The sequence below is a fragment of the Epinephelus lanceolatus genome, chromosome 10 (genome assembly GCF_041903045.1).
Source record: "Epinephelus lanceolatus isolate andai-2023 chromosome 10, ASM4190304v1, whole genome shotgun sequence".
NCBI classification, from domain to species: Eukaryota; Metazoa; Chordata; class Actinopteri; order Perciformes; family Serranidae; genus Epinephelus; species Epinephelus lanceolatus.
Window position 1 is genome coordinate 13,463,219 of NC_135743.1, and position 15,744 is coordinate 13,478,962.

General features: G+C 42.9%; 1 protein-coding gene across 1 annotated transcript; it reads right to left on the minus strand.

Annotated features, from left to right (window-relative positions):
* Positions 1-3,385: 3,385 nt before the first annotated feature.
* On the minus strand, positions 3,386-15,124 carry LOC117265585 (neuronal acetylcholine receptor subunit alpha-7-like). The gene is made up of 10 exons (XM_033640144.2): positions 14,658-15,124; positions 11,981-12,120; positions 10,726-10,770; positions 9,044-9,153; positions 8,872-8,951; positions 8,462-8,629; positions 7,856-8,050; positions 7,265-7,351; positions 7,018-7,127; positions 3,386-5,083 (listed from the first exon to the last, which is right to left on the minus strand). Exons 1-10 carry the CDS (start codon positions 15,025-15,027, stop codon positions 4,202-4,204), a joined length of 2,187 nt encoding a protein of 728 aa, XP_033496035.2. The 5' UTR covers positions 15,028-15,124; the 3' UTR covers positions 3,386-4,201.
* Positions 15,125-15,744: the final 620 nt, after the last annotated feature.

Sequence of the window (15,744 nt, forward strand, 5' to 3'; positions counted from 1 at the left end):
ATACTAAAGATTCCTGCATCCCACTCTCCTGCTCGCTGCATCACGCTCCACTGTTTTGTATGACGCGGTTTGCTTCTCCTCTGAACAAACAGCTCTGCGTGAGCTGTCAACACGGAGCAGGTGGATGACTGAGTCACCGGAGGAGGGGAGTATCTTAGATTTATTACCTGTGCTGTATTGCATCTCTCAGCTGTGCAGCCCTGGCAGTCACACAGACAAAAAAAAGCTCAGTAGGCCATTGAAATTCATTGTGAACTGCTTCTATAGTAAACCGCCCTGCCTGCACATGCACTATGAAGAAGTTTAAGGCCTAATTTATAGCCTCTGTGCTGAAGGTTTGCGTACAGCCGCGCCAAGACAGCAATTAGCCAAATTCAACCATCATAAGGTGTTTGCATTATTTCATAGTCAATCATTTTACATGGGAATGTTTGCCAAGATATTCTTTGCCAATTCAGAATATATGTCCAGTCACCCTGAAATGCTGGTCTAAGTACAGTTTAGCAGCAGCAGCAGCATCCCAGATGAGGAGGAGGAGGGGGGGAGGATTCAGTCATCTCCTCCTCCTCTCCCTCTCTCATTAATGACCAATCAGTTAAAAACTTTATCGGGCCCTATTTGCTCTCTCAGCACATTTTTTCCCCTCCCTCCTCAGTTTCTCTCAACCGTGCAACCACCTTGTTCGTTTTTCCGTCGTTCAGTTTCCTCTCTGTCTCTGTGCCTCAGCATAGCCCTCTCCTCCATCTCTCCTTCCTCCCTTTGCCCTCTTTATTGCTGCGCTTCATTACCTCCATCTTGACTTCCCTCTCTCTGGCTCTTGTTTCCTCTCATAACCCTCCTCTCCTTCCCTCCTCCTGCCCTCTGTTTCAGCGTCCTTTTTAAACTCCGATCGAAGGGAGGGGAGCCAGATGCATGTCCAGAGAGTACAAAAGACAAGGCCGTTCGTTTCACAAGATTCACTCCTCCGTCCGTCACAACCTACTGGCATTCACATTGTCCCAACACCTCTGCAAAATGTATGGCTCATTTTACATAGGCATATCCAGGGTCATAGAGATTAGGATTTTCTGCATACATAAGCGTGAGGAGATGTGCGCTGGAGTGTGTGTCTATAAGATAAAAGCCTTGTGAAGAAGGATTTTTGGAAAGCTGACCTTGTCTTTTCTCTCCCACATGTTGCAGTCTACACCTTATCTACATCTGCACAGAAGGACAATGTTGTTTCACACTATGAAACCAGTGCTTTGAATTCTTTGTGCTAGCTGAAGTGTATCCTTCATTCACAAACACAAGAGATACTTTAAACAACCCCTCTCAGCTCAAAACAAGGGAATCACTAAGGTAAGAAAGAAGAGAAAAGAAAAAATCTGCATGGCAGTGTGCAGGTTGTGTTTTTGAGGGGTGTTGGCATGGGCGGATTGTGAGATAACGGGCCCCTGGGCAAAGATATGGAAAAGGCCCCACCACCTCCTCCAAATCAGAGCACGATGCCTTTATTTATTTATTCTTTTATTTTCATTCACGTGTCTCTGAGGTCATTTTGTGTCTTGTTTGGTGCTGTTGTGTCTCTATGATGTCACTTGGTGTCTTTTTTGGTCATTTTGTGTCTTGAAGTCACTTTATGTCTTTTTTAGTAATTTTGTGCCTTTTTGAGCTGTTTTGTGTCTCTTTGACATCACTTTGTGTCTTTTTTGGTCGTTTTGTGTCTTTTTTGGTCATTCTGTGTCTCTATGACGTCACTTTGTCTCTTTTTGATCGTTTTATGTCTTTGAGGTCATTTTTGTGTGTCTTTGAGGTTATTTTGTGTTTTCTTTGTTCATTTTGTGTCTCTTTGAAGGCATTTCCTGTCTTTTTAGGTCATTTTGTGTCTTGTTCGGTCCTTTTGTGTCTCTTTGACGTCACTTTGTGTCTTTTTTGATCATTTTTGTGTCTCTTTGAAGGCATCTTGTGTCTTCTTTGTTCATTTTGTGTCTTCTTTGTTCATTTTGTGTCTCTTTGAAGGCATTTCCTGTCTTTTTTGGGCATTTTGTGTCTTGTTCGGTCCTTTTGTGTCTCTTTGAAGGCATTTCCTGTCTTTTTTGGTCATTTTGTGTCTCCTTTAAATCATTTTGTGTCTTGTTTGGTTCTTTTGTGTCTCTTTGACATCACTTTGTGTCTCTTTTGGTCATTTTGTGTCTCTTTGATGCCACTTTGTCTCTTTTTTGAGGTCATTTTTATGTGTCTTTGAGGTCATTTTGTGTCTTCTTTGTTTATTTTGTGTCTCTCTGAAGGCATTTCCTGTCTTTTTTGGTCATTTTGTGTCTTGTTGAAGTCATTTTGTATCTTTTTGGCCATTTTGTGTCTCTTATAAGTCATTTTGTGTCTTATTTGGTCCTTTTGTGTCTCTTTGAGGTAATTTGTGTCTGTTTTGGGCTTTTTGTGTCTCTTTGAAGCCATTATCTGTCTTTTTTGGTCATTTTGTGTGCCTTTGAGGTCCTTTTGTGTCTCCTTGAAGTTATTTTGTATCTTTTTTGGTCATATTATGTCTTTTTAAAACCATTTTGTGTCTTTTTTGGCCATTTTGTTTCTCTGAGCGCATTTTATGTCTTTTTTGATCATTTTTGTGTCTCTTTGAAGTCATTTTGTGTCCCTTTGGGATCATCATCTGTCTTTTTTTGGTCATTTCGCATCTCTTTGAAGTCATTTTGTGCCTTTTTGGGCTGTTTTGTGTTTCTTTGACGTCACTTTGTGTCTTTTTTTTGGTCATTTAGTGTTTCTTTGCGGTAATTTGTGTCCTTTTTTGGTCATTTTATGTCTCTTTGGAGTTGTTGAAGTCATTTTGTATCTTGTTTTGTCCTTTTGTGTCTCTTTGAGCTCACTTTTGTCTTTTTTGGTCCTTTTGTGTCTTTTTGAGGTCATTTTGTGTCATTTTGTGTCTTGTGTCTTGCTTGGTTGTTTTCTGTGTTTCTTTGAGGTCATCTTGTGTCTCCTTGTGGTCATGTTATGTCTAGTTGTGGCTGTTCTGCCCCTTTTTGTTGTAAATATCAGTCTCTTGGCAGTTCCCTTGCATTTCTTTGCAGTCTTTTTGTGTCTCTTTGTGGTCATTTTGCTTCCTAGCTGGTACGCATTCATTTAAGTGACATTTTGCAGGTGGGTCGTGACAATTTGGGCCCTGTGCCATCCATGGATATTAGTGCGTTTTCTGCTTCATAGAAGACTACAGTATAAAATGAAGCTAACGTGATTGTTAAAGGTGCTGCAGAAATGAATCATCAATGTCATCATCCCATTACATGGAGGATGTTCAGGCTGTATGATTGTGATAAAGAGTATTCATGAGGAAAAATACTGATCACAATGACGCTGGGTTTCCTGTTAAAAAAGAAACCTTGGGAAAACCTTGGATGAGATTCAAAATTTAATTGAAATTCTAAAAAAAATAAAATCCTGCAAAGAAACCGATCAGTGGTAACAAAATGTGTGTGCCACAGTATAAATTATACTTGGGGGAAGTGACTTATAAGAGAAGAGCACACAGAGAATCTGAGTCTGTATTGTCAGGAAATGCAGGTTTACATGCAGCACATCAGTGTCCAGTTTCTCCACTGAGCATCTTCATGTAGCATCCAAAGACGGCAGTACAAATACTTTATAACAAATTTAGTAAAGTCATGCTTTCCAGATCTCACATAAATTCTGGGATCATTTTCCTTTAGGATCCTCATTCACAAAACTGTTCCAGAACCTCTTCCCTTCTTATTTAACTGTCAAACTTTAAGAAGAAATCCACAACCATCCATATTCCAATGAATCATTTGATGCTCTGTTAAAGGTTTCAGTTGACAGTCCATTAGCTGAAAACAAAATTCACAAAAATGATCAATGCATGAGACGATTCTTTTGCTTTTTTAAGACTGGAGTGCTGCCTTTTGGGAGAAACAAACACATCAATCAAACTTCCATAGAAACGTTTACAAAAAGAATGTATGAACTCTATATGTGCGCATCATTAGATATATTCTATCATGAAAAATGGTAACATCGCACCATAATGTTTCCAAATCATAGTCCACTCCACATGTGTCTCTCCAGCGTACCAAATAGGAAATGTCTGCTGCTGCATGTCCTGGTGTCATTAACAGCAGTTGTGCTTCCAACAAATCATCATCTGCATTATGCCTTAAAATCTTCCAATCTGTCACATCCCTTTCTTTTTGGTCTGTCAGAGGAAGTCTTTTGACAGCGCCTCTCCAAAGTTGGGTGCAGCCATGAGAATAGCAATGGTACAGATGATGTTGAAAACACTGAATCCCACCAGGCACAGGCGGTCGATGACAGCTGCAGCAAACTGCCACTGCTCTGCCAAACTGAGCTGCCGGTCCTGCTCCTTAACACGCTCCACCAAAAACTGCACCTCCACCAGAAGAGCCTGCAGCTGGTTGTCCACTGCCACAGATCGAATCACACCGCTGTGGGTGTGTACAGTGGCTGATCTCCCCGCTCCGGCCCCAGCCTCTAGGCCACAGGGTCCAGAGGATGTGGTTGATGGGTCAGGGTCCGGGGACAGTTGATTTTCCTGTGGGGGGCTCCCAAACTTGGATGACGGGAGGTGGTGATGGATAGGTGTGTCTCCAGCTGGTCCTCCTGCTGCTCCCACTCCCTCTCCTTCCCCTCCACCTAGTCCACTGTTCACCCTCCCATGACTTGTGGTTCTGTTCCTCTGAACCGGCTCCAGCTCTGCCGTGGTCTGGAAGGTCTGGAAGCCCATGTAAAGCAAGTGGCCATTGGGCTGTGGATGTGGATTGGGGCTGGGTTCTCTGTGGACATGATTAGGGAGGATCACAGCCTGAGAGTTGCGCCGGTGGGGCAGTTGGTGCGACAGAGGGTGGTTGAGCTGAGCTAGACTGGCCTGCAGGGAGTTGAGGCTGGGGGGGAGGATGGGGGGCACTGGCGTAGGGATGGTAGTGGTGGTAGCGGTGGTAGTGGGAGAGGACAAGGTCTTGCTCTGAGAGTCTTGGCAGTTGGAAAGAGGCGGCTCCGCTCCCTCTCCTGGACGCTTCATCCGCAGGAACCAAGGAACCCACTGCAGCAGAACCAAGTGCACCTGACACACAAGTACACAAATATTGCTAAAAAATTAAAGTACACAGATGCACATTTTCACATTTAAATACACATCAGATGAGCATTAAGGATACTTCACGGTCAGATTCAACTTAGTGTTGTAGTACTTAACATCAGTCTTGGTCTCAAGACCATTTTTTGAAGGTTACGGTCTTGTTTCAGACTCAGCCACATTTTTACTCTTGTCAATCAGTCTCAGACAAAGACGACTCTGGATTTTGCCTTTGCAAAAAAAGCAGTGTGAATAAAGTCGGTTAAGTAGATATCAGCTCCTCAGTGTTTGTATTTGTCTGCTCATAGTAAACAAAGGAAAATTCCCACACATAAAATTTCCCGCTGCAAACTCTTTTGATCATTTCATCAAAGCATTTCTCACAGTACACTTATACATAGGCAAATATATGCAGTGTGGCAATAAAGTATGTAAATGAAGATGAATCAGTGTGGGACTCCCACTAATCTGGTCTTGACATGGTCTCAACTCCTCAGAGTCTTGGTCTTGTCTTGGCCTCGATACACTCCGGTCTTGGTCATGGCTTGGTCTCAGTTCAGGTGGTCTTGACTGACAGTGGTTCAGCCACAAATCTTTTCATACTACATCAAACCTCTAGCTATAAATCTTGGTTTAACATTTTATCCCAGCTTGAATTTGAATCAGGAGACGTCTTTAGTCTTGTTGGTAACATTGCAAAGATTTGATCTATTTAGTTTTAAAGAGATTGAACATCTTTATACAAGCCTTTATTTCATCACATCCTCACATTACTGCAGTGCACTTTTCACCTGCCTTGATCAAACATTCTTTGACAGGCATTAAACCCCAGCCCTGAGGCTATTACATCTGCTTTTGATTCTCTACACTAGCTGTCTTTTGGTTGCAGAATTGATTCAAAACTTTTAACTTTTATCGAGTGCATGATAATGACCAAGATCCTTGAGCAGTGGCCTCAGAGTCAAAGATAAACACCAAGGGTGATCCAGCCTTTCCTATTAAAGCCACAAGACTCTGGAGCAATCTGCCTGAGAAGATCTACTTAGCTGAATATGTGCCCTCCTTAAAAGGTGTGTTTAAGGAGGTTAGTATGTTTTCTTTGGGTATACCTGAAAATAACAATCCTGTTATCGTTACTTTAGAAGGAGCCCTTTATATGTACATAGGGAGCTGGTCCTTGTCAGCAAAGTCTGCCATGTTGCACCACCATGTTTCTACAGTAGCCCAGAGCAGACAAACCAAACACTGGCTCTAGATAGGGCCATTTGCATTTTTGCAGTGTAGCTAGCGATGCAATGAGCAGCGTCAGAAAAACACTAATTTCTTTTTTAACACAAAACTTTTTTATTCAGTGTTTTTACCGGTTTAAGTCACCGGTTCCTTTTGTTTTGAAGAAGGAGAGACCTCTGCAAATAATTTGGTTCCCAGCGAAAAACTCCTGAACATCTGGATCTTACGTTATCAGTGAAATAAGATGAGCACACAACAAGCTAACAGAAAAAAAGGTAAGCACGAATTAGCAGGTGCTGGACTAGCAGGCTGTCTGTTATGTGCCAAACAGCATTGGAGAAACACTGATTTATAATCTTAAACTGCTTTATTTCACGTTTTTACCAGTTTAAATTACAGAGTCCATTTGTTTTGTAGAAGAGGAGACCTCTGTGGATAATTTGGCTCCTGGTACAAACTTCCTGAAAGATGAACACTGAAGAAATCCTAACCAGTAGATTACAATTTCAGCTGGTTGCAGTTTGCAATCCTTACCACTAGATGCCACTAAATCCCCACACACAGTTTCTTTAAATCACCTTTTAAATCACATGTTTAGCATTATCCAGCTGTTGAATATTGTTTTTGATATTTTGTACAAAAGTGCTCCATTAATAAAGTTTATTATTTTATCATAATTACTAAAAACTCACCCAGTGTGGCATGTGTCCACTGTTGGGGTTGTGGTGATGGAACTGGAGGACAATGACTGTGGCCACTACGGACATCCCGACAATCACCATGGTGCTGGCAAAGTACTGCCCTGAGACAGACAGGAGGAGAGCACATTTCACTCATAATGCTGCTGACAATCTGTATGCTATGAGCAATGTCAGTCCTCCCAAAACCTCAAACCCCACTAACAGATACACACATGTGCACACATAGAGAGAGACTGACCTATCAGGGGTACAGAATCTGAAGTGGCGGGCATAATCTCTGCAACCATCAGCATGAAGACAGTCAGCGAGAGCAGAACCGTGATGCCTAAAGGCAGAAACATGACACCGGGGAGTAGTGGGGTGCAGAGAAAGAGAAGGGAGAGTCCTTTGGAGAAGAAAGTACGCGAGTACATTTATTGAAACAGTATATTTGGTATGGTGCTCTTGAGTCACTCCAATCATCTGTCTCTCTGACACCCACAGGAAAACTAATTCGATTTTTCATCTTCCTCTCGCCTTTTCCATCTTTGTCATCCCTTTGTCTCTTCTTCTCTCCATCTTAGCCCTCCTGACACCGAACAAAAGCTCACGCATTGCTGATTGAGAGTTTTCCAATAATGTTGAGAGAGAGGGATTGTACGAGAAACACTAGAAGAGTGAAAAATGCCTTCATGGGGAAGGAGTAAAGAATAGGCAGCAAGAAATATATTTTATCTCACAGCAGCTGCACCTCTTGTTTTCCATATCTTATATTTTCTCAGCCTATCTTATTCTAACACCATCCTTCACTCCTGTTCTTCCCCACCCTCCTCTTATTATTATTCCTCACCAAGGCTGATCTTCTCCCCCGAGTTGGCGGGGAGCAGAAAGACCACCAGGGTCATGGAGGAGAGCAGAACACAGGGGATGAGGAGGTTTAGAGCGTAAAACAAGGTCCTCCTTCGTAAGGTCACCACAAACGTAACATCAGGGTAAGGTTCTGCACAGCAGTCGTAGAAAACTTCGTGACGACCTCCAGGGACCTCTGAGGGGACAGACACAGACGCAGGTGCAGCAACGACAGCATTATATTGCAGGAAATACCAGCAAGGGTTGAGAAAACGAGAAAACAACGAATAAATGGAATGTGCTGTGAAATGAGAAAAGTCTGACATAGCACCAGCATCATAAAGAGATTTTATTGAGCACAGCTGAAGTCGAGCGCAGAGGGAAAGATTAGATCTTATGAAAATTAAGAATGGTGTCTGCAGGGAGGCAAAATATGTCGTTCAGATATTACTAAGTAGTTGTATTTCTATCCAGTGAAATGTTCATGAGGCATACTCCAACTTCTCCCACTAAAATCTAATTACACTGCAGGACTCCATGGTGGTAATGTAAGCACTGTTACTAAGCAACACTGTTTGTCTTCCAGGGCCTTGACAGCCTGTCTCACCCAGAAGGTCCCACTCTCCATTGGGCATGTATCCTGACACGTCTGCCTCCTTCATCTGGATGTCCAGCAGCCAGCCATCAAACGTCCAGGAGCCAAACTTCAGTTCACAGCGCTGGATGTCAAACGGAAACCATCGCACGTCCACGTTACACGTGCTGACAAATATTCCTTGAAGAAAAAAAACAGGGGGAAATAGTTTACAGTGGAAGGGAAAATATGTTATAGGGGCAAAAAATAACCATTGTTTTTCGGTGCAGCCATCTGGAAGTAAGTGAAGAGGGAAATGGTAGATTGCAGCAAACATCCTTACAGGATTCATTTGCTGCAGCATGAGTAATACTGCATGTGTGCAGGATGACTGAGGACGTAGTTTAGTTTTGAGGACAAAATGCTGAGGTGTAAAAACTCACCTGGAGGCAGATACTCACAGAAGCCGCTGGAGTTTACCAACACATTGGTCTTAAAGGTGGCATCAAACTTATCATGAGCACTGGAGGACAGCAAACACAGTGATGAGTGACGGCACTGTGTGTGTGTGTGTGTGTGTGTGTGTGTGTGTGTGTGTTTATATGCCTCACATACCTGTTGTAAAGCAGTATGTCAGGTGTCCAGACTTGGTCAGGGGTGAAACGGAGGTTCTTAACTCCAGGATACTCTGACTGGTTCCACTGAAGGTAGTGGTCATACCACTGCTGGGAGACACAAGCACAACACTGGTTTTGAACAAAAGCATAAAGAGACACACATTGTAGGAGCCATGAATTATTATTTTTTGGATTGCTACATGTTCGTGTTCGTATTTTGGGATATTATTATTTATTATTTTGCTGTTATTGGGAGAGCTGGGTCACATGGCTATGGGCGGTGACACTTATAATCCATAATCCATTCACCTGTGTGTTTTTTAGCAGGACAGAGGGTGAGCGTGTCGCCATATTTTTTGTTGACCCAACACATTCTCACTCTGACCTTGTCACATATTGACGTTTGGTCATGGACTTTCCACGTCCACATATGATGTGCAAGGTACCCTGGGTGCGTTGGTTGTTGACGTTCTGGGACGCCGTGTCAAGTTCTGCCTGTGACATGCATTGTCTTCTTTCAAAACACACTTCCGTTTTCACAGGTGATTTAACGCTTACACACAGTCTCTTTCAAAATAAAGCGCTACGTCGGTACACTGCAAATTGACATTTTTTTCCTTCAGCAACAAACACACGTGGTTAGGTTTAGGAAAAAAGAACAGGCTTTGGCTTTAGATGATAACAACTCGGGTGAAAGTCGGTGTTAGTTTGACCCATCCTCCACCATTCCCGCCCACCTCAGTCAGACTTTCAATGGCTTAATTTTCGTCCTTATCCCACCGCGTTTCCCCCTGGCGCCGCCAGGCACAGTTAAACTATAACATATTGCATACTGCGTATCATGCCGACAATAAAGGACGCCTTTTTCGTTGGTTTCTGACACCGTAAGTCACTGCCCAAGCGCCGGATTTCGCTGACTTTGGATTGAGACCGGGCTCGTTGACCGCACATCTGGTGTTCACTGTGATAACTTTAATCACGAGTTTGTTCATGTTACAATGAGTTGATTCCTTTTTATTCATAAATTTAAAGTATTTTTGGATCCCGGTGAATCTTTTTTGTTGGCATGTCAGACAAGTAAACCCGGCTTCAGTCTCTCAGTGACTCATAGTTTGCTTCCTATGGTTGCTACACATGGATACACACAGACAACACACACACTGCCATTCTGATTTTCAGTCTACTCTGTACACACAACGTATTTTGCATTCCCTCCGCTGTCTCCCTGCTCTTCTTTTTGGGGAATTTTTGGAGGATGTTGTGTTTCTTATTCAAACCAAGGTTTGAGGATAGGAGGTATGGCATGCTGTACAGATTATAAAGTCCTCCACAATACGGGAAGTTAACTGTTTGATGCTCTAAATTTTCTGGCGGAGGACCCTCAAACCTCCTCTTTTTGTAATAAGGCCAGTTGAATTGTTTTCAAGGCCACTTGAATTTGCCCTTGAGGATTAATACTGTAATTCGTCTATGTTTGGAGCAGAATGATGAAGGAATCTGCACTCAAGTCGAAATGCCTTCAATTATCACTCTTATTATGTGTCCATTATCATGACTGAACCCCAACCAGCATCTGGAGTGAATCTGTGTAACTGATCCTGCAAGTGATGGAGGGACATACGAAAAGATTTTTACCACTCAGATCAATATCACACCATTAATGTTATTCATTATACTCACCATCTGCAGCCAGGCATTTGTGGTGAGGATCTGGTTCTTTTCATCCTTGAGTAACACAAAACATAGAAGAGAAGAGGTGATTTTAAGGTCCGGTGTGTAGGATTTAGGGTGATATGTTAGCTGAAATGAAATATAAGTATGTTTTCTGTAGTGTATAATCACCTGCAATAAGAATTGTGTTTTTGTTAGCTTAGAATTGGCTGCTTATATCTACATAGGGAGCTGGTCCTCGTCCACGCAGTCTGCCATGTTGCACCGCCATGTTACTACAGTAGCCCAGGACAGACAAAACAAACACTGCCTCTAGTCAGGGCCATTCATATTCTTATGTCGGCTAACATAGTTGGCAGCCCCCTGCGCGACAAGCAGCATCGGAAAAACACTGATTTTTGACGTGAAACCACTTTATTCAGTGCTTCTACAAATTTAAATCATCACGTTCATTTCTTTTGAAGAGGAGGAGACCTCTGCTGATGATTCAGCTTCCGGTAAAAACTTCTTAAATGTCTCGATCTTAAGTTATCAGAGAGGTGAGCACAAATTAGCAGGTGCTGGGCTAGTGGGCCATCTGCAACGAGTCAGAGAAACACTGATGTGTGACGTGAAACAGCTTTATATTTCATGTTTTTATAGGTTTTAATTACCTAGTCTGTTTGTTTTGCAGGGGAAGAGATCTCAGCGGATAATTCAGCTCATGGTAAAAACCTCCTGAACAATGATCACCGAAGGAATCCTAACCGGGAGTTCACGCTTGTCCCATATTTGATATCTTGTGATTAGCCATTTTGTTATCTGATGTAAAATGTAGTTATTCAACAATATGTCATTTAGCTTTGAATAATGTGACTTAAACATTCGTGCCACTTAATCCAGAGAGAGATCCCTCTGTAATGTAATTCCAATTTAAATGGTGGGGGACAAAACTGTGTCAGTATGCATTCCTAAGTTCAAGTAAAGCTAATGTAAGGCTTCAGCAGTCTGAAAAACCAGGCTCTTCCACGACTTTTCTAGCATGAAATTCCCTTGTTGTATTACTATCCCTCTGCTGCAGCTCAACAGGAATACAGTTTTGGAGATATCCATTTGATTTAAATAATTCGGACCGATTAGACCTCATTAGCTTTGGACTTTAGAAAGTATTTTACAGTGGACTTAGATAATATTACATTAGGAGTGATATAAAGAGTATGTTTCTTGTATGAATGTATTGTATGGGGGTATAAGTATGTTTATGGTGCGTTTGTGCCATGCGTACCACATCCATGACCTGCATTAGAGTGAAGGAAAACTGTACAGTGAGAGCCTGGGAGTCATTGGCCACCGGTCTCTCCATGGGGTTGTAGTCCCTCAGCAGCTCCCTGAGCAGAAACCGCTGGTGAGGACCCTGCACTGATACTGAATAGAGGAGGGGAGTTCAATGGAGAGGAGATGATGGGGTGGAAAAATGTGAGAGTTGAATCACAAAAGAGGAGCAAGAGAAAAAAAGTGACAGTTACAACGAGAAAGCTGTTCCAGGGGAGACGAGGAGAAAGCACTGAAGAGAGAGCAATGGCAGAAAAACGGTGTGATTACAGTGATTGATGGATCGGTTGGGTGAAAGTGGTGTAGAAAACTAAAGGCGAGGTGAATGAGAAAGAGAAGGAGAAACAAACTAACAGTGGGAGAGCAGACATGCTCCAATGGAGATAAAAGAGACTGTGGGCTTTTAGTGGTGTAAGAAAAGGTAACATTTTAAGCAGCGCCTGACCTAGCGCATACAACCCCGCAAACACAAATTATCATGATTATATTTATGACATTATTATTAATAAGAATGAAATCAACACAAATAAACACAAAGGAAATTGTCCACATACTTGACACAAGGTCAAACATGTTCTCAGTGGATGTTGGCCTCCATCAGAACTGTGAATCTGTGACAAGCCGGGGTGAGGAAAGTGTCCAATTTGGGGACCTCAGATTTGCATCTCTGCTCTCTTGTGGCTTCATCACACCATGGCCTGCAGCATCCACTGGGGCAGTCTGCAGCCGAGTGTGAAGCACGGGATGAGAGTCAGTTTCTCTAAGTCTGAGGCCATGTTTCTCTGCCAGAAAACTGTGGATTGCCCTTTCTGGGTTGGGAGTGGGTTACTGCCGCAAGCAAAGGAGTTTGAGGATCTCTGGATCTTGTTCATGGGTGAGGATAAAATGAATTGTGAGATGGGCAGGTGGTTTGGTGCAGCATCATCAGTGACGCAGGTATTGCACTGGATCATCCTGGTGAAGAGGAAGCTGAGCCGGCAGCAAAGCTTGCGACATGCTGGTCCATCTACGTCTCAACCCTCAGCTATGGTCATGAGCTTTGGGTAGTGACCGAAAGAATGAAATCACAGATACAAGCGGACGAAATGAGTTTCACTTGTCGGTTGGCTGGGTTCAGCCGTAGAGGTAGGGTAAGGAGCTCGGAGTAGAGCTGCTGCTCCTTCATGTCAAAAGGGGGCAGTTGAGGTGGTTGGGCATCTGATCAGGATGCTTCCGGGACCCCTTCCATTAGAGGTTCTCTGGGCACATCCAACTGGTAGGAGGCCCCAAGGTAGACCCAGAACATGCGGGAGGGATCATGACATCTGGCCTGGGAACGCCTGGGAATCCCTCAGGAGGAGCTGGAGTATGTTGCTGGGGAGAAATACATCTGGAGTACCTCGCTCAACCTGCTGCCCCTACAACCCGGCCCCGGATAAGTGGATGAAAATGGATGGAGAGATGGAAGAGATAGTGCGTGCGCAAATTAATCTTCTTCTCATTTTGTATTACACCCCGGGTGTCTTGCCTTTTCATTTTCTCTTAGTCTAAGACTCTCCATATACTCTACACCACACCACCATTTCCCTGATGGTCTTCTTCTTTTTTTTTTTTTTTAATTTTGGCTGCCCAAGGCAGCTGCCTATGTTGCCTATAGGGAGATATACCACTGGTTTCAACTACACAGGACAGGAGAAGAGATCACAGGATGAAAATGTGTGTGGGAGAAAGAGAAGAATGTGAGCAGGAGACCAGAGAGAAAGAATCCTGTTCCTCCTAATCAATTACGTCTCTGATTGATCACCAGCAGACAGTCCGAGTCTTTCCCACTGCTGTAAAAATGTCACTTTCATTTCACGCAGGAAATAGTGAGGCCATTAAACACTGAAACACCCCAGACAGACACACACAGCACTCACGACGATGAGAGCGGGGAACTGTCTCCCTCTTCGCCCTATAACTCCACCACTAGACTTCGATTCACTTTTGATTCATTCTCCACAAGGCAATAGCTTTGATGTGAAGGGAACTATTATTGGGGGATATCAGAGGGACACTGAATAAGTTTAAAAACTGACATACACTTTAAATAGCTGTGTAGTGCCTGTCCTGCGGGCAAACGGTGAATACCCCTTCATAGACCACACACAGTGCTAATGGTCCATGAGTAATGCACTTACTGTATAGTGTCAAATCCATATTTATTTACTAGGCCTTAATTAATATCAATATGTCTCCACAGATGGTTTGCCCATTATTCAAATTAATAGTCCCCTGTGTCCATAATGTCCTCCCATCGTAAATTAACCACTAGTGGCCTCATAATCACCCCTCTGTTTCTCCCTGCATATCTATCTATCTATCTATCTATCTATCTATCTATCTATCTATCTATCTATCTATCACAAAAAATGCACAGTCCAGCTTTTACAATCTGCAGTAAAGATGATTAAATTTCATATTGTTGCTTGCTCATTATAAAAAAAAATCCATTTCTCTGTCTGGCTGCACACCAACAGACTCTCTGCCGGTGTTGAAAAGAGCTGCTGAGTGCACAGATATTAACAACAGACATGCACACTGTGTACAGCACATGCAGAAAACACACACTTGTTCGAGCATCACTCAAAGCACCGATGAAAGTCACTCACCCCGGAGCAGAGTCGCAAGTATCAACAGCCAAAGAGCCACAGCCTGCCACATACTGCATTCCTCTGTATAAACAGAGAAAGAGTGGAAGAGGGAGAAACAGAGAGAGAGAAGATGAGGGAGGATGAAAATAAAGGGAGAGTAAATGGGAGAGAGAGAGAGAGAGAGAGAGGGAGGGAGGTCTGAAGAGGAAGAAAGGTTGTAGAAAACAAGTGGAGAGAGTGTGAGACCAGCAGCGGCAGAGAAGGGAGAGGAGGGGAGAGGGAGAGGAGGAGAGAGCAGGAGTGAGGGAGAGATGCAGTCAGACAGAGTGCTGCTCTGAAGAGGGAGATGCTGTGTGTCGGAGTCAGTCAGATACTGGGAACTGGGCATACCCTGACCAACAGCTCACACTCACCCTTCATGCCTCTGTGCTCATCAGTCGCTGAACACTTTCTGATGTGCACGCATCTGTCATCACATCAGTCATCTGTCATTTCACCATGGATTTACTCTGTGCTTTTTACACCCTGGGGTTGGTAAGGATCTCAAGAGGGGCTTTGCATTTTTTTAGTGAGTAACTCTAATTTAAGGGATGCAGCAGTAATCTATGTGTCTTTAACTCAAAGCTTTAAGAGAAAATAAAGGTAGCATATGGTGGTGAATTTAACCCAAAATGAAATATCAAACATTTTTGAATCAGTCAAAGAACCATTTTTTCAGTCAGTAATATTTAAAACCTGCTTTGCTTTTTAACAAGTACAATCTCACATAATTCACAGAGTAATGCTGACACCTACTGGATATAATAGCAAAGTGCAAAACTTGTCTTGCAAGATAAAATCTGTGGTCTCCTAAAAGCTCACTGCCAAATACATTTATTGTGAGTCACAAGTTTTACATAAATTTCCTGACCTGTTAGAGGGTGGGAGAGGAAGACACCTTATCACACGGTCCCAATTCAACTTATCATGAGCTGTAGCATTTACATTAAACACAATTCCATTTCCCTATTGTACATATTAGATTTGTTATTGCATTTTTATAGTATCTCTCACATATTTTATTATACTTTTTCCATTCTGTATCTACTTGTCTTTCTTTTTATTT

What these genes read in the sequence shown, in the direction of transcription:
- LOC117265585 (XM_033640144.2), bottom strand. Translation starts at nt 15,027, where the DNA reads ATGCCCAGTTCCCAGTATCTGACTGACTCCGACACACAGCATCTCCCT. An exon ending in TAATGCAGGTCATGGATGTG is followed by an intron (nt 10,771 to 11,980) that starts GTACGCATGGCA and finishes GTGTTACTCAAG; the next exon opens with GATGAAAAGAACCAGATCCT. An exon ending in GACATACTGCTTTACAACAG is followed by an intron (nt 8,952 to 9,043) that starts GTATGTGAGGCA and finishes GCTGTCCTCCAG; the next exon opens with TGCTCATGATAAGTTTGATG.